This window comes from Ranitomeya variabilis, chromosome 2 (genome assembly GCF_051348905.1).
Source record: "Ranitomeya variabilis isolate aRanVar5 chromosome 2, aRanVar5.hap1, whole genome shotgun sequence".
NCBI classification, from domain to species: domain Eukaryota; kingdom Metazoa; phylum Chordata; class Amphibia; order Anura; family Dendrobatidae; genus Ranitomeya; species Ranitomeya variabilis.
This window is the reverse complement of record NC_135233.1, coordinates 410472703-410491278: the sequence shown is the minus strand read 5'-3', so window position 1 is coordinate 410491278 and position 18576 is coordinate 410472703. Positions and strand designations below refer to the sequence as shown.

Sequence of the window (18576 nt, the reverse complement as noted above, 5' to 3'; positions counted from 1 at the left end):
TATTTTCATGACTATTAAAATTGTAAATTCACACTGAAGGCATCAAAACTATGAATTAACACATGTGGAATTATATACTTAACAAAAAAGTGTGAAACAACTGAAAATATGTCTTTTATTTTAGGTTCTTCAAAGTAGCCACCTTTTGCTTTGATGACTGCTTTGCACACTCTTGGCATTCTCTTGATGAACTTCAAGAGGTAGTCACCGGGAATGGTTTTCACTTCACAGGTGTGCCCTGTCAGGTTTAATTAATAAGTGGGATTTCTTGCCTTATAAATGGGGTTGGACCATCAGTTGTGTTGTGCAGAAGTCTGGTGGATACACAGCTGATAGTCCTACTGAATAGACTGTTAGAATTTGTATTATGGCAAGAAAAAAGCAGCTAAGTAAAGAAAAACGAGTGGCCATCATTACTTTAAGAAATGAAGGTCAGTCAGTCCGAAAAATTGGGATAACTTTGAAAGTGTCCCCAAGTGCAGTTGCAAAAACTATCAAGCGCTACAAAGAAACTGGCTCACATGAGGACCGCCCCAGGAAAGGAAGACCAAGAGTCACCTCTGCTTCTGAGGATAAGTTTATCCGAGTCACCAACCTCAGAAATCGCAGGTTAACAGCAGCTCAGATTAGAGACCAGGTCAATGCCACACAGAGTTCTAGCAGCAGATACATCTCTACGACAACTGTTAGGCTATGTGCACACGTTGCGGATTCTGTGCGGATCCGCAGCGTTTTTTGCGGTGCAGAAACGCTGCAGAACCGCAAATGATTTACAGTACAATGTAAATCAGTGAGAAAAATAAAAAGCTGTGCACACTTTGTGGAAAATCCGCTGCGTAAACGCTGCGGTTTAAAAGTAGCATGTCACTTCTTTTTTGTGAATCTGCAGCGTTTTTGTGCCCATTCCATTATAGAAAACCGCAGAGGTAAAAAACGCAGTATATCTGCAGAAAAAAACACAGCAAAAATGCCCAAAAAACGCTGCGGAAACACAAACGCAACAAATCCGCAGGTGCGTTTTCTGCCAGGAGAGGCAGAATCCGCACCAGAAATTCCTAAGGCTAATCTGCAACGTGTGCACATAGCCTTAAGAGGAGACTTTGTGCAGCAGGCCTTCATGGTAAAATAGCTGCTAGGAAACCACTGCTAGAGACAGGCAACATGCAGAAGAGACTTGTTTGTGCTAAGGAACACAAGGAATGGAGATTAGACCAGTGGAAATCTGTGCTTTGGTCCGATGAGTCCAAATTTGAGATCTTTGGTTCCAACCACCTTGTCTTTGTTCGACGCAGAAAAAGTGAACGGATGGACTCTACATGCCTGGTTCCCACCATGAAGCATGGAGGAGATGGTGTGGAGGTGCTTTGCTGGTGACACTGTTGGGAATTTATTCAAAATTGAAGGCATACTGAACCAGCATAGCTACCATAGAATCTTGCAACGGTTTGCTTTTAGTTGGACCATCATTTATCTTTCAACAGGACAATGACCCCAAACTCGCCTCCAGGCTGTGTAAGAAGGAGAGTGATGGGGTGCTACGCCAGATGACCTGGCCTCCATAGTCACCAGACCTGAACCCAATCGAGATGGTTTTGGGTGAGCTGGACCGCAGAGTGAAGGCAAAAGGGCCAACAAGTGCTAAGCATCTCTGGGAACTCATTCAAGATTGTTGGAAGACCATTTCCGGTTACTACCTCTTGAAGCTCATCAAGAGAATGCCAGGAGTGTGCAAAGCAGTCATCAAATCAAAAGGTGGCTACTTTGAAGAACCTAGAATATAAGATATATTTTCAGTTGTTTCACACTTTTTTGATAGGTATATACAGTAATTCCACATGTGGTAATACATAGTTTTGATGCCTTCAGTGTGAATTTACAATTTTTTCATAGTCATGAAAATACAGAAAAATCTTTAAATGAGAAGGTGTCCAAACTTTAGGTCTGTACTGTGTGTAATAAAAAAAATTATATATATATATATATGTGATCTAAGGTGTTAAATATGCTTATTTCATATATTTATTTAATCAGGACTCTCTTTACCAGATGTCTCATAAAAAAATAGTGGTTTATTGGATTGTCCATCAAAAAGCATAATTGCATCAATACATAAAATAGATGAAATAGTTACAAAGAGATTGTTCATTTGACCATATCAAAGTTTGTTCCCCATCTTTCCTGAGATTCGGAATGGTAAATGGCGTCTCTCCCTGTCATGGTGTATGGTAGTAGTCATCCTTGTTAACTCACATACCAGCTGTTCCTTCCATCTGTGTTAAGTCCGTAGAAAGTGAAGGAGGAGGCAGGAAGAGGCCTCAAGTGATAGCCCCCAAGTGATTATATATGTCCCATAGACCATGTGTTCTCTCTATATGGGGTTATCTTTACTCTGAGCTAAATATACAGAAATTTCTTTTTGTAATGTCAGCTAAACCTTCCACGAGGCTCAGTACAGAATTGAGTATAATGTCCGGATTTCTTAAGGAATTTTCTGCAAGAAATCCTGACGTGTGCACATACCCTGAGTCTTCCCTTTATTCTTTTGAGAAGTGTATATGTATGTATATAGTACAGACAAAAAAAGTTTGGGACACCTTCTGATTTAAAGATTTTCCTGTATTTTCATGACTATGAAAAATGTAAATTCACACTGAAGGCATCAAAACTATGAATTAACACGTGGAATTTTATACTTCACAAAAAAGTGTGAAACAACTGAAATTATGTCTTATATTCTAGGTTCTTCAAAATAGCCACATTTTGCTTTGATGACTGCTTTGCACACTCTTGGCATTCTCTTGATGAGCTTCAAGAGGTAGTCACCGGAAATGGTTTTCACTTCACAGGTGTGCCCTGTCAGGTTTAATTAATAAGTGGGATATCTTGCCTTATAAATTGGGTTGGGACCATCAGTTGTGTTGTGCAGAAGTCTGGTGGATACACAGCTGATAGTCCTACTGAATAGACTGTTAGCTGCTTTTTTCTTGCAATAATACAAATTCTAAGGAAAGAAAAACAAGTGGCCATCATTACTTTAAGAAATGATGGTCAGTCAGTCCAAAAAATTGGGCACACTTTGGAAGTGTCCAAGTGCAGTGGCAAAAGCAATCAAGTGCTACAAAGAAACTGGCTCACATGAGGACCGCCCCAGGAAAGGAAGACCAAGAGTCACCTCTGCTTCTGAGGATAAGTTTATCCGAGTCACCAGCCTCAGAAATCGCAGGTTAACAGCCTCTCAGATTAGAGACCAGGTCAATGCCACACAGAGTTCTAGCAGCAAGACACATCTCTACAACAACTGTTAAGAGGAGACTTTGTGCAGCAGGCCTTCATGGTAAAATAGCTGCTAGGAAACCACTGCTAGAGACAGGCAACAAGCAGAAGAGACTTGTTTGGGCTAAAGAACACAAGGAATGGACATTAAACCAGTGGAAATCTGTGCTTTGGTCTGATGAGTCCAAATTTGAGAGCTTTGGTTCCAACCACCGTGTCTTTGTGCAACACAGAAAAGGTGAACGGATGGACTCTACATGCCTGGTTCCCACCGTGAAGCATGGAGAAGGAGGTGTGATGGTGTGGCAGTGCTTTGCTGGTGACACTGTTGGGGATTTATTCAAAATTGAAGGCATACTGAACCAGCATGGCTACCACAGCATCTTGCAGCGGCATGCTATTCCATCCGGTTTGCGTTTAGTTGGACCATTTATTTTTCAACAGGACAATGACCCCAAACACACCTCCAGGCTGTGTAAGGGCTATTTGACCCAGAAGGAGAATGATGGGGTGCTACGCCAGATGACCTGGCCTCCACAGTTACCAGACCTGAACCCAATCGAGATGGTTTTGGGTGAGCTGGACCGCAGAGTGAAGGCAAAAGGGCCAACAAGTGCTAAGCATCTCTGGGAACTCCTTCAAGATTGTTGGAAGACCATTTCCGGTTACTACCTCTTGAAGCTCATCAAGAGAATGCCAGGAGTGTGCAAAGCAGTCATCAAATCAAAAGGTGGCTACTTTAAAGAACCTAGAATATGATATATTTTCAGTTGTTTCACACTTTTTTGATAAGTATATACAGTAAATCCACATGTGTTAATACATAGTTTTGATGCCTTCAGTGTGAATTTACTATTTTCATAGTCATGAAAATACAGAAAAATCTTTAACCCCTTCACCCCCAAGGGTGGTTTGCACGTTAATGACCGGGCCAATTTTTACAATTCTGACCACTGTCCCTTTATGAGGTTATAACTCTGGAACGCTTCAACGGATCTTGGCGATTCTGACATGTTTTCTCGTGACATATTGTACTTCATGATAGTGGTAAAATTTCTTTGATATAACTTGCGTTTATTTGTAAAAAAAACAAATATTTGGCGAAAATTTTGAAAATTTAGCAATTTTCCAACTTTGAATTTTTATGCCCTTAAATCACAGACATATGTCATGCAAAATACTTAATAAGTAACATTTCCCACATGTCTACTTTACATCAGCACAATTTTGGAACCAAAATTTTTTTTTGTGACGGAGTTATAAGGGTTAAAAGTTGACCAGCAATTTCTCATTTTTACAACACCATTTTTTTTTAAGGGACCACATCTCATTTGAAGTCATTTTGAAGGGTCTATATGATAGAAAATACCCAAGTGTGACACCATTCTAAAAACTGCACTCCTCAAGGTACTCAAAACCACTTTCAAGAAGTTTATTAACCCTTCAGGTGTTTCACAGGAATTTTTGGAATGTTTAAATAAAAATAAACATTTAACTTTTTTTCACACAAAATTTATTTCAGCTCCAATTTGTTTTATTTTACCAAGGGTAACAGGAGAAAATAGACCCCAAAATTTGTTGTACAATTTGTCCTGAGTACGCTGATACCCCATATGTGGGGGTAAACTACTGTTTGGGCGCATGGCAGAGCTCGGAAGGAAAGGAGCGCCATTTGACTTTTCAATGCAAAATTGACTGGAATTGAGATGGGACGCCATGTTGCATTTGGAGAGCCCCTAATGTGCCTAAACATTGAAACCCCCCACAAGTGACACCATTTTGGAAAGTAGACCCCCTAAGGATCTTATCTAGATGTGTGGTGAGCACTTTGACCCAACAAGTGCTTCACAGAAGTTTATAATGCAGAGCCGTAAAAATACAAAATCATATTTTTTTCACAAAAATGATCTTTTCGCCCCCATTTTTTTATTTCCCCAAGGGTAAGAGAAGAAATTAGACCACAAAAGTTGTTGTGCAATTTGTCCTGAGTACGACGATACCCCATATGTGGGGGTAAAGCACTGTTTGGGCGCATAGCAGAGCTCGGAAGGGAAGGAGCGCTATTTTACTTTTCAATGCAAAATTGACTGGAATTAAGATGGGATGCCATGTTGCGTTTGGAGAGCCCCTGATGTGCCTAAACATTAAAACCCCCCACAAGTGACACCATTTTGGAAAGTAGACCCCCTAAGGAACTTATCTAGATGTGTTTTGAGAGCTTTGAACCCCCAAGTGTTTCACTACAGTTTATAACGCAGAGCCGTGAAAATAAAAAAAAATTTTTTTTCACAAAAATGATTTTTTAGCCCCCAGTTTTGTATTTTCACAGGGGTATCAGGATAAATTGGACCCCAAAAGTTGTTGTCCAATTTGTCCTGAGTACGCTGATACCCCATATGTGGGGGGGGGAACCACTGTTTGGGCGCATGACAGCTCGGAAGGGAAGGAGCGCCATTTGGAATGCAGACTTAAATGGATTGGTCTGCAGGCGTCACGTTGCATTTGCAGAGCCCCTGATGTACCCAAAAAGTACAAACCCCCCACAAGTGACCCCATATCGGAAACTAGACCCCCCATGGAACTTATCTAGATGTGTTGTGAGAACTTTGAACCCCCAAGTGTTTCACTACAGTTTACAACGCAGAGCCGTGAAAATAAAAAGTCCTTTTTTTCCCACAAAACTTATTTTTTGGCCCCCAGTTTTGTATTTTCCCAAGGGTAGCAGGAGAAATTGGACCCCAAAAGATGATGTCCAATTTGTCCTGAGTACGCTGATACCCCATATGTTGGGGTAAACCCCTGTTTGGGCACACGGGAGAGCTCTGAAGGGAAGGAGCACTGTTTTCCTTTTTCAACGCAGAATTGGCTGGAATTCAGATCGGATGCCATGTCCCGTTTGGAGAGCCCCTGATGTGCCTAAACAGTGGAAACCCCCCAATTATAACTGAAATCCTAATCCAAACACACCCCTTACCCTTATCCCAACAGTAACCCTAACCACTCCTCTAACCCAGACACACCCAACCCTATTCCCAACCGTAAATGTAATCCAAACCCTAACCCTATCTTTAGCCCTTACCGTAGCCCTAACCCTAGCCCCAACCCTAGCCCCAACCCTAGCCCTAACCCTAGCCTTATCACTAGCCCTAACACTAGCCGTAACACTAGCCCTAACCCTAGCCCCAACCCTAGCCCTAACCCTAGCAATAACCCTAGCAATTACCCTAGCCCTATCACTAGCCCTAACACTAGCCGTAACACTAGCCCTAACCCTAGCCCCAACCCTAGCCCTAACCCTAGCCCCAACCCTAGCCCTAACCCTAACCCTTGCCCTAACCCTAACCCTAGCCCTAACTCTAGTCCTAACTCTAGCCCTAACCCTAATGGGAAAATGGAAATAAATACATTTTTTTATTTTTCCCTAACTAAGGGGGTGATGAAGGGGGGTTTGTTTTACTTTTATAGCGGGTTTTTATGATTGGCAGCCGTCACACACTGAAAGACGCTTTTCATTGCAAAAAATATTTTTTGCGTTACCACATTTTGAGAGCTGTAATTTTTCCATTTTTGAGTCCACAGAGTCATGTGAGATCTTGTTTTTTGCGGGACGAGTTGACGTTTTTATTGGTAACATTTTCGGACACATGACATTTTTTGGTCGCTTTTTATTCCGATTTTTGTGAGGCAGAGTGATCAAAAACCAGCTATTCATGAATTTCTTTTGGGGGAGGCGTTTATACCGTTCCGCGTTTGGTAAAATTGATAAAGCAGTTTTATTCATCGGGTCAGTACGATTACAGCGATATCTCATTTATATCTTTTTTTTATGTTTTGGCGCTTTTATACGATAAAAACTATTTTATAGAAAAAATAATTATTTTGGTATCGCTTTATTCTCAGGACTAACTTTTTTACTTTTTTGCTGATGATGCTGTGTGGCGGCCTCGTTTTTTGCGGGACAAGATGACGTTTTCAGCGGTACCATGGTTATTTATATCAGTCTTTTTGATCCCGTGTTATTCCACTTTTTGTTCGGCGGTATGATAATAAAACGTTGTTTTTTGCCTCGTTTTTTTTTTTTTTTCTTACGGCGTTTACTGAAGGGGTTAACTAGTGGGGCAGTTTTATAGGTTGGGTCGTTACGGACGCGGCGATACTAAATATGTGTACTTTTATTGTTTTTTTTATTTAGCTAAAGAAATGTATTTATGGGAATAATATTTTTTTTTTTTCTTTATTTAGGATATTTTTTTTACTTTTTTTTTTACACACATGTGGGGAATTTTTTTTCAACTTTTTTACTTTGTCCCAGGGGGGGACATTACAGATCATTGATCTGACAGTGTGCACAGCACTCTGTCAGATCGACGATCTGCTGTGCAGGGCTGCAGGCTTACCAAGTGTCTGCTCTGAGCAGACACTCGGTAAGCCACCTCCCTCCCTGCAGGACCCGGATGCCGCGGCCATCTTGGATCCGGGACCTGCGGCGAGGAGGGAGGTAGGAGAACCTCGGAGCAACGCGATCACATCGCGTTGCTCCGGGGGTCTCAGGGAAGCCTGCAGGGAGCCCCCTCCCTGCGCGATGCTTCCCTATACCGCCGGTACACCGCGATCATGTTTGATCGCGGTGTGCCGGGGGTTAATGTGCCGGGGGCGGTCCGTGACCGCTCCTGGCACATAGTGCCAGATGTCAGCTGCGATATGCAGCTGACACTAGGCCGCGATCGACCGCGCTCCCCCCGTGAGCGCGGCCGATCGGCTATGACGTACTATCCCGTCAAGGGTCAGATAGGCCCAGGTCACCTCGACGGGATAGTATGTCTAAGGTCACAGAGGGGTTAAATGAGGTGTGTCCAAACTTTTGGTCTGTACTGTGTGTGTAATAAATAAAAAAATAAAATAAATTTTTATATATATATATATTTTGTTATCTAAGGTGTTAAATATGCTTATTTCGTATATTTATTTAATCAGGACGCTTTACCAGATATCTCATAAAAAATAGTGGTTTATTGGATTGTCCATCAAAAAGCATCATTGCATCAAAACATAAATTAGGTGAAATAGTTACAAAGAGATTGTCCATATCAAAGTTTGTTCCCACATCTTTCCTGAGATTCTGAATGGTAAATGGCGTCTGTCCCTGTCATGGAGTATGGTAGTAGTCATCCTTGTTAACTCACATACCAGCTGTTCCTGCCATCTGTGTTAAGTCCGTAGAAAGTGAAGGAGGAGGCCCCAAGTGACAGCCCCCAAGTGATATATATATATATATATATATATATATATATATATATATATATATATATATATATAATAATCCATAGACCATGTGTTCTCTCTATATGGTGTCATCTTTTACTCTGTGCAAAATATACAGAAATTTCTTTTTGTAATGTCAGCTAAACCTTCCACGAGGCTTAGTACAGAATTGAGTGTGATAATAATTCAGTTAATCAATAATTAATATTTAGCAATTCCCCCTTTTGAGGGTGAAATACCTTGATTTATTTTTTGGCAAAATAATTTAATGTCCTCAATAATATAATAATAATAAAATATTGTTAGATCAATAACATATCTATAACATAATATGTAAATTCATGTTATGGTAAGCCGTGACCAATATTCATATAAAATATATATATATTATACTTTTCTATATCTAAATTGAAGCATCTGAGGTCCGGTCATCATCTGATGTCATCTGGTCTTCATCTTGATATCTTCTGTCTTCTTGGTTGTTTTAAAACAATGGCATGTAGATATTGTAGAGACCGTGTGTCAATAAAAAAAAAATGTAGCTTTAATATCTGTGCAGTGTCACCTTTAAAGACCTGGACTTACATTGGCTCACCTTGGATATTTCTGTAATCCTTCCATATCATTCGCAATGGTCTTAGAACAGGTGTGACATCTTTGGTCAGCACAGCAAGGGTTAAAATGACTCTTTCTTGCTAAACATGGCACCATAACCAGTTCTTAGTCCTAATACACATGACACATGTCAGGGTTGGAGCTTCCTGACAATACCTTTTATTGTTCACCAGCTTCTCTTTGAAGCTTTATAGGTGATAGGAAACCACTGCAACGTGATAAAACGTAATAACACAGTTCATCTTGGCTTCATAGAATCATCGTCCTCTGCAATTTTGGTTGTCAGTTTAGATACTGCAATCATAGTTGTCAGTGATGGATACTGCAGTCGTGGTTGTCAGTGGTGACATGAATTGTAATTGACACAGTCTATTATTACTCAGAAATCATATAGCATTGTTACCTTGTGGAACTTCAGGATAGCGGCTTTTTCTTCTTGCAACTTTTAAGAATCAATTGAATTTAGAAATATGAAAAGTCTTTAACGTAACTCCAGTATCTTGATTGAAGTCTTCATTCCCTATTCTATACCAAATCTGGTAATTTTCCTAACATATAATATCACAGCGTAGCATAGCAATCAATAATATCCATATAATTATTATCAGAATATTAATATGGAATTTATATTTGGAAAAATAAAACAATAATAAATGATAATACATTATTAACTATATTCTTCATGTGATAGAAAATGTTTGTCATAGGTGTAATTACTTGTGTAACAAGTGTTTCCAACTTTATTACTAAAACTTTATTAATAAACTATATTTATTAGACCAATAATATGTAAGAATGTATATATGTATGTATATGTAAGAATATATATGAATAAATGAAAGGATTGTTGTATTTAACACCGAATTGAAACATTTCTCTTATAATGGATCCATATCATCACTATATTTAATGAAGCAATATTCTTGTACTAGACATTACTTTATTAAATATTGATTTTTTTCTTCTTGAGATAAAAAATAAAAATTAGAATAAAAATAAGGCCTTTATATGTTGATGACAAATACAGAGTAGTTATGTTCTCGGTAACACATTCCCTTAATATTTTTATTATCTAGATTCTATTATCTAGTTTTCATATTTGTCTAACCTTGTTTTACCAAAATATTGAAATTATGCAACTTTGCATATAATACCCTTCATTGGAGTAAAAAAATTACACTTATAATACTTAATGTTACTATACCCAATCGTACCTTATTAATATTTCTTCTTTATTAAAATGTGTGAAGAAAAGGTATTGATGAAATGTGATGATGTAATCAGGATCAAAAACACATTTCCCCTTCAAAATATATTATTTTATGAAAAAAATTCATTTGTAAAAACCAAAATTAAAAATAATTATTTTATAACTGTCATATCAGCTTTGTCATATATTTGTCTGAAGATGTGTTCCCATCTATGTAACCATTAAAAAGAACACTGAATACCAAAAAATTATCATTTGGAAAAAAAATTCTAAATGTAGATTTTCTTGATAAACCATATTGATGTGTGATTGCACTTATCCACTATTAACTACATCAAGAAATAATACCGTATATACTCGAGTATAAGCCGAGATTTTCAGCCCATTTTTTGACCCTGTCGGCTTATACTCGAGTCATACCCAGGGGTCGGCAGGGGAGGGGCAGTGGGAGCTGTCTAATTATACTCGCCTACTCCTGGCGCGGTCCCTGCACTTCCCTGGCTTCCCCAGAACCGGCAGCTTCTTCCTGTACTGAGCGGTCACATGGTACCACTCATTACAGTAATGAATATGCGGCTCCACCCCTATGGGAGGTGGAGCCGCATATTCATTACTGTAATGAGCAGTAACGGTGACCGCTCAGTACAGGAAGAAGCTGGGGCATCGGGGAAGCAGGGACTTCACCAAGCCAGGAGCAGGTGAGTATAATGGGGAGCACTGCGTGATATTCACCTGCTCCTCGTTCTGGCGCCGCTCCGTCTTCAGCATCTTCTGCAGTGACGCTCAGGTCAGAGGGCGCGGTGACGTGGTTAGTGCGCGCCCTCTGCCTGAATGTCCATGGAGAAAACGCTGAAGATGGAGCGGCGCCAGAACGAGGAGCAGGTGAATATTGAAAGTGCCGGGGGCCTGAGCGACGGAGAGGTGAGTATGTGACTTTTTTTTTTTTATATCGCAGCAACAGCAAATGGGGCAAGTGTCTGTATGGAGCATCTTATGGGGCCATAACGTTTGTGTAGCACTATATAGGGCAAGTGTCTGTATGGGGCCATAACGTTTGTGCAGCACTATATGGGGCAAGTGTCTGTATGGAGCCATAATGTTTGTGCAGGACTATATGGGGCAAGTGCCTTTATGGAGCATCTTATGGGGCCATAATCAACGTTTGTGCAGTACTATATGGAGCAAATATCTTTATGGAGCATCTTATGGGGCCATAATCAACATTTGTGCAGCATTATATTGGGTAAATGTGTCTATGGAGCATCTTATGGGGCCATTATTAACCTTTATGCAGGATTATATGGGGCATATTTTAATATGGAGCATCTTATGGGGCCATCATAAACTTTATGGAGCATTATATGGGGCTCCTGATTCAATATGGATATTCAAAAACCCTTAACCCACTGATGTCTCAATTAATTTTACTTTTATTGGTATCTATTTTTACTTTTGACATTTACCGGTAGCTGCTGCATTTCCCACCCTAGGCTTATACTCGAGTCATTAAGTTTTCCCAGTTTTTTGTGGCAAAATTAGGGGGGTCGGCTTATACTCGAGTATATACGGTAATTACTAAAGAAATATATGTTGAGTAAATAATATTTAATTATATCTTAATATTCTAATAATTTAACTAAATTGCATTATTTCCCATAAACACAAGTTTTTTCAATCATACCATAAATCATAAGGCATCTCAAACATACACATTCCATGTTAGTCTTACTTTGAATTAACTCTTAGCAGCTGCTCATACACGCATCTACCAGTCATCACTCAGATGGTGACACACATACAACCCCTGGCAAAAATTATGGAATTACTCAATTCTGAGGAAAAAATTATGGAATCACCCTGTAAATTTTCATAACCAAAACTAACACCTGCGTCAAATTAGATCTGCTCATTAGTCTGCATCTAAAAAGGAGCGAATCATGGCTCCAACACGAGAGATGTCAACTCTTAAAAGAGGGTAAATCATCACACAATGTTGCAAAAGATGTTGGTTGTTCACAGTCAGCTGTGTCTAAAATCTGGACCAAATACAAACAACATGGGAAGGTTGTTAAAGGCAAACATACTGGTAGACCAAGGAAGACATCAAAGCATCAAGACTGGAAACTTAAAGCAATACGTCTGCAAAACAGGAAATGCACAACAAAACAAATGAGGAACGAATGGGTGGAAACTGTAGTCAACGTCTGTGACCGAACTGTAAGAAACCGCCTAAAGGAAATGGGATTTACATAAAGAAAAGCTAAACGAAAGCCATCATTAACACCTAAACAGAAAAAAACAAGGTCTGTGGATGACTGGATGAAAGTCATATTCAGTGATGAATCGCGAATCTGCATTGGGCAAGGTGATGATGCTGGAACTTTTGTTTGGTGTCGTTCCAATGAGATTTATAAAGATGACTGCCTGAAGAGAACATGCAAATTTCCACAGTCATTGATGATATGGGGCTGCATGTCAGGTAAATGCACTGGGGGATGGCTGTCATATATTATATATATATATATATATATATATATATATATATATATATATATATATATATATATATATATATATATATATATATATATATATATATATATATATATATATATATATATATTCGTGATTACTCGCTAATCCCGCCCCCTGCACAGTAGCTCCGCCCCCCACATCACCACACATAATCCCGCCCCCCACCACATTACCACACACAATCCCGCCCCCCACCACATTACCACACGAGGCTGCGTCCCCACACATTACCACACGAGGCTCCGTCCTCACACATACCACACGAGGCTCCGTCCCCTCACATTACCACACGAGGCTCCGTCCCCGCACATTACCACACGAGGCTCCCTTCCCCCACATTACCACATGAGGCTCCGTCCTCACACATTACCACACGAGGCTCCGTCCCCACACATTACCACACAAATTCAGTTTGCTTTTGATTTTACACTGTGAATAAAATGTATTAGTATTATTCTGATTTTTAATTATTATTATTATTATTAACTTCATTTTAAGTTAATTTACCACCTGCGTAAGCGCTATTGAATGTTGTCATTATTTACTTTAGTTTAATCACTAGCAGCGTTAATTAGATAGCAATGAGCATGCCGAGCGTTAGCTGGCTGGAAACAGCTAGTCTTCAATAAATGCACAAGTTTATGTTGATATTTTGGACACTTTTCTTATCCCATCAATTGAAAGGATGTTTGGGGATGATGAAATCATTTTTCAAGATAATACATCCTGCCATAGAGCAAAAACTGTGAAAACATTCCTTGAAAAAAGACGCATAAGGTCAATGTCATGGCCTGCAAATAGTCCGGTGGTGGAAGGTGAAGAAAATGGTCCATGACAAGGCTCCAACCTGCAAAGCTGATCTGGCCACAGCAATCAGAGAAAGTTGGAGCCAGATTGATGAAGAGTCCTGTGTGACACTCATTAAGTCCAGGCCTCAGAGACTGCAAGCTGTTAGAAAAGCCAGAGGTGGTGCAACAAAATACTAGTGATGTGTTAGTGGGTTTTTTGTTTTTCATGATTCCATATTTTTCTTCCACAGAATTGAGTGATTCCATAATTTTTCCCCTATGCTTGGTTAAAAAAGTAACCATTATTGACTACCACATGTTTTTGTTCTTGATTTCTTTTAGTGTTTCTTAAAGCTAGAAAGTTGCCATTTGAAATGACTTTAGTTTTGTGCCATGTCTGTGATCCGCTTTGTTTCTACAAAATGAAACAACTGAATGAATATCCTCCAAGGCCGGCTAGGTTGCATATTGAATACCTAGCATACTGAAGAAAGAGACCAAAAACGCTTCTTAAGGCAGGTGTCGGCCCTGCGCTGCAGCATAATCCCATGGTTAGTGTGCCAATAATACATTTTCTTAATGTCATCCAGCTAGGGGGAAAAAAAAAATGTAAAACGGTGTCTGCGCAGTAGCAGCTATTGGTGTCTATAGCTGTGATCCAATGCCTGGCACTGCGAAAGCGCAGGCAGCACCATCTTGGAGGAGGATTTTTTTTTTCTTCTCCAGTAAGATAGCGTCGTTGGTGCATGCGCAGTAGCATCCATTGGATGACAGCTGCAGGTGCGGCGGGCGCCATTTTCAATTTTTTTTTTTTTTTTTTTTGCTAGCTTAAAAAAAAAAAAAGGGAGCCTGTAATACCTGCTCTCACCTGTAACCCTGTAACCATTCTTTTAATTGAAAGGAAACCTGTCTTCAGGATTGTGCTCAGTAACTACAGACAGTGTCAGGTTGGTGCCGTTATACTGATAAGGGCAGAGACACACTGCCTGCTGGCTGTCGGCTCTTCTGACCTGAGCTTTATAGCTGCTTAGTAATCCATCATGCTGTCATGCTCGGGTCAGGAGAGGTGCCGGCCAGTCCGTGCAGTGCGATGCGATTATCGAAGGAGAAATACGGCAGTGTGTCTCTGCCCTAACAATGATGCCTGGTGATGAAATCCGTCTTGTGGGGGTGAAAGGGGGTTGCAGTCAGTATTTACAGAAATCATAGCAAGCAATTACTAAGACCCTATTTTAGCTGGTATGACACAAAAATGGTGACAGGTTCCCTTAAAACTGGAAAACAACCTGCTCGACTCCACAGCTGACTGAGAATTGACTTTCTGACCTCAAATGAATACCACACAATAAAGCCGTAACGAATTGAATAAAGGGTTATCATGAGACCCCCATTATTTTTGTTCTGGGGCTTCTATTCCTTTTTCCATGGTGCGATGCTCCTGTGTAAAGAAATATCTCGTAACGCAGATAAATCTTCCCTCCTTCAGGAACCAGTGCTGCAGTGTCCAGCGCATTTCTCCTTCTACCTAAATAGACTGACTTTCCGGGTGTTTTATAGGGTTTATGCTGCGCTCTAGCCGTTGTGTAGGATTTACCAGTCAGATAATGAAAGCTTTACAGATGACATCAACCCTCAGAATAACCTCTATAAATGACTGTATATGGGACATAGGGTGAGGCTTTCATCCTGAGATGAGACGAGCACAACGCTCAGCCGCCTGTAAAGCTGGAGAGGATGGCTGACGCCCTCCTTGAGGCCCTCTGTAGTTAGATCTTGTGTGACCTGTGTTTTGCTGTGTTTTATGCTCCTGTAGGCTGCATTTTCCGGTTAGTCCTTCATTCACAGTCGGAGCTGCCAGAACGTACTTATTATTAATAATAATAATAATAATAATATTTATTCCATTAGCACCTTTACATGTGAGGAGGGGTGTACATAATAAAAACAAGTACAATAATCTTAAACAATACGTCACAACTGGTCCAGGAGGAGAGAGGACCCTGCCCGCGAGGGCTCACAATCTACAAGATCTCTATGTAGCTTCACTATGACATCTGTCTTTTTTTTTTTTTTTTTTTTTTTTGTCTGTAAGGCCGTCTTCACACATTGAATATATACTGTGGTTTTTGTTTTCTGCAGGTGTTCGTACCATACTACATAATAACACTGGTTATTGCATGTTTGCTGCACTTTGTATTTTTTCCCATTATTTGATGCTTTTTTGGTGCAGATTTGAAACAGTGTTTTTAGTGTGATTTTTATAGTACAAAGAAATCTTTGATTCTGCTCTTAAAAAGAAACTGCAATTTTTTACATGCACATTTTTAGGATCCACATAGATGCCTGTAGAGAAAAAAAACACCAGAACCGCATAGATCAAGTGTCTTTAGATGCACAGCGGGCGCTGTTTTCATGGAATCACATCCACTTTTCTTGGACAGTTAAACACACCAAAATTTCTGTGCAAAAAAACTGCAGCTTTTACTTTGCATGTGAATGATGCCTCAGGATTACGTTTTTTTACTAGTTTAAAGGTGGAAAAAAAACTCGCCCATTACCGATGAGTATAAATAATCTGATCGTTGTATTGTGAGGGTTGTTACGATTACAGAGACGCTGAATATGGCTGAGGTCTGTGATATTTTTTTTTTTTTTTCAGCGCTGTGAAATTGACATTTGTCATTGTTTAAAATTATCTGTTGGTAATTTCATGAAAACAAGAGAACCTTCCTTTTATTTTCCCTCTAGAATACAGGGAAATTGAAATACATTTGTGTATCCAGATGTATATCTGTGTCGGTACAATCTGCATGTGGTTTCAGAGCCTACAATGCAGCTTCCAGTATAGAAACTCATTCCATTCTAGTCAGCGTAGGACGTGGTTCATTGCCATAGCTGCTGCCTGCAATGATACAGGTTGTGGGTCTGATTCCCGGGGAGACCAGATTACAAAAAAAAGTAGAGAATTGTTTTTGAGGACTCATTCTCATGACCATATTTTCAGTCCGTGAAAAAAGGACATCACTCAAAACCAATGTTATTCAATGATACCGTGCAGATGAATAATGTCTTTTCACTGACTGACTCTGCATGTGAAAAAACACGGCATGCACTATTTTCTTCAGTAAATCCAATTGGACTCAGACATTCAAGTCTATAGGTGCATAAAAAAGAAAAATCAACGTCATATGGAGCCACAGTGTAGAATTCGATTTTTACAGATATATTGCAATGCTGTAGCATAGGAAACGCGTTTTGCTTTTCTGGATTAAACTCTGACCTATGTTATCATTTTATGTGCTTGTGTGACCCTACCCTAATTGTAACTGTGCAGAGTAGAGGTGCTGCCTTCGCCCCAAGACGCAGGACCTTTCAGGTTATGAAAACACTGTCAGAAGACTTCGCACTTCGAGACTTAGTGGAAGTCTGGACAAAGCCCTGACCTGCTGAGCCAGCGGGGCTGCTCCTGAAAATTGGGACAGTGCCACTGAATCCGGGACTGTTGGAAGGTCCGGGATCCTGCATCCACTCACACATGGCACAATGCTGATTGTTCTGCCATATTGCTTTAACCCCTTAATGACCGCCGATATGCCTTTTAACGACGGTAGTTAAGGGTACTTAAACTAATTAACAGCGCTGTGGAAATAGTGTATAGCGCCCCCCAGAGTCGGATTTTCTCCGGGGTCTCAGCTGCCTGGGGTAGCCGAGACCCCAGAGAACATGATCCGGGTTGGTTTTTACCGACCTCCGGGTTGTGATCGCAGGTATTAACCGTATACTGGCAATCGCAAAAAAAAAAGTCTGCTGTGCCATTTAATTTTTCTGTCCTCCGATGTGATCGCACATCAGAGGACAGAGAAATAGGGTTCCCGATCCCCCCGATACTTACCAGTGTCTCCTGGTGCTCCTTGGCCCTCCTGATTCCCCCGATGGGCACCTCCATCTGCTTCCCCCGATGGGCACCTCCATCTTTTTTTCTGGGAAGAAAAGGGCGGGCTCATGCACCGTGCACCCGCCGAGATCTACCGGCCGGCACCCGGCAACAATAGGAAGATTTTTCCTATTGGTTCATTTTGGTCACTGTGATAGGGTCTATCACAATGATCAAAATAAAAAAAAATAGTAAGTAAATCCCTCCTTTATCACCACCTTAGTTAGGGAAAAATAATAAAAGAAAATGCATTTATTTTCATTTTCCAATTAGGGTTAGAGTTGGGCTAAAATGAGTTGGGCTAAAATTAGGGTTGGGGCTAAAGTTAGGGTTAAGGTTGGTGCTAAAGTTAGGGTTAGAGTTGGGATTAGGGTTAGGTTTGGGATTAGGGTTAGGCTTGGGATTAGGATTAGGGTTAGGTTTGCGATTAGGGTTAGGTTTGGCATTAGGGTTATAGTTAGGGTTGGGATTAGGATTATAGTTGGGGTTGGGATTAGGGTTATAGTTGGGGTTGGGATTAGGGTTATGGTTAAGGTTGGGATTAGGGTTAGGAGTGTGTTGGGGTTGTGATTAGGATTATGGATAGGGTTGGGATTAGGGTTAGGACTGTGTTGGGGTTAGAATTGGGGGGGGTTTCCACTGTTTAGGTACATCAAGGGGTCTCCAAACAGGACATGGCGCCACCATTGATTTCAGTCAATTTTGCGTTCAAAAAGTCGTCAAATGGTGCTCCCTCCCTTCTGAGCTCTGACGTGCGCCCAAACTGTAGTTTACTCCCACATATGGGTCATCAGGGTACTCAGGACAAATTGGACAACAACTTTTGGAGTCCAGTTTCTCCTGTTACCTTTGGGAAAATTAAAAAAAAAATGGGGGCTAAAAATTCATTTTTGTGGAAAAAAAAAATGATTTATTTTTTTTACTTTCACGGCTCTGCATTATAAACTTCTGTGAAGCAC

The 18576-nt window shown here is 40.3% G+C and overlaps 1 protein-coding gene across 3 annotated transcripts in view; it reads left to right on the top strand.

The window, feature by feature from the left end:
• The window catches only part of SYTL4 (synaptotagmin like 4), a 262603-nt gene that overhangs the window by 52222 nt on the left and 191805 nt on the right, over nucleotides 1–18576 (top strand). Inside the window, exon 1 of one of the 3 annotated variants that reach the window (XM_077286535.1) lies at nucleotides 14216–14234. The exons of the other annotated variants lie outside the window; for them this stretch is intronic. Coding sequence (XP_077142650.1) covers nucleotides 14232–14234 — 3 coding nt within the window. The 5' untranslated portion in view covers nucleotides 14216–14231. Of the gene's footprint in view, nucleotides 1–14215; nucleotides 14235–18576 lie in introns of those variants that run through there. 3 annotated transcript variants of the gene reach the window in all.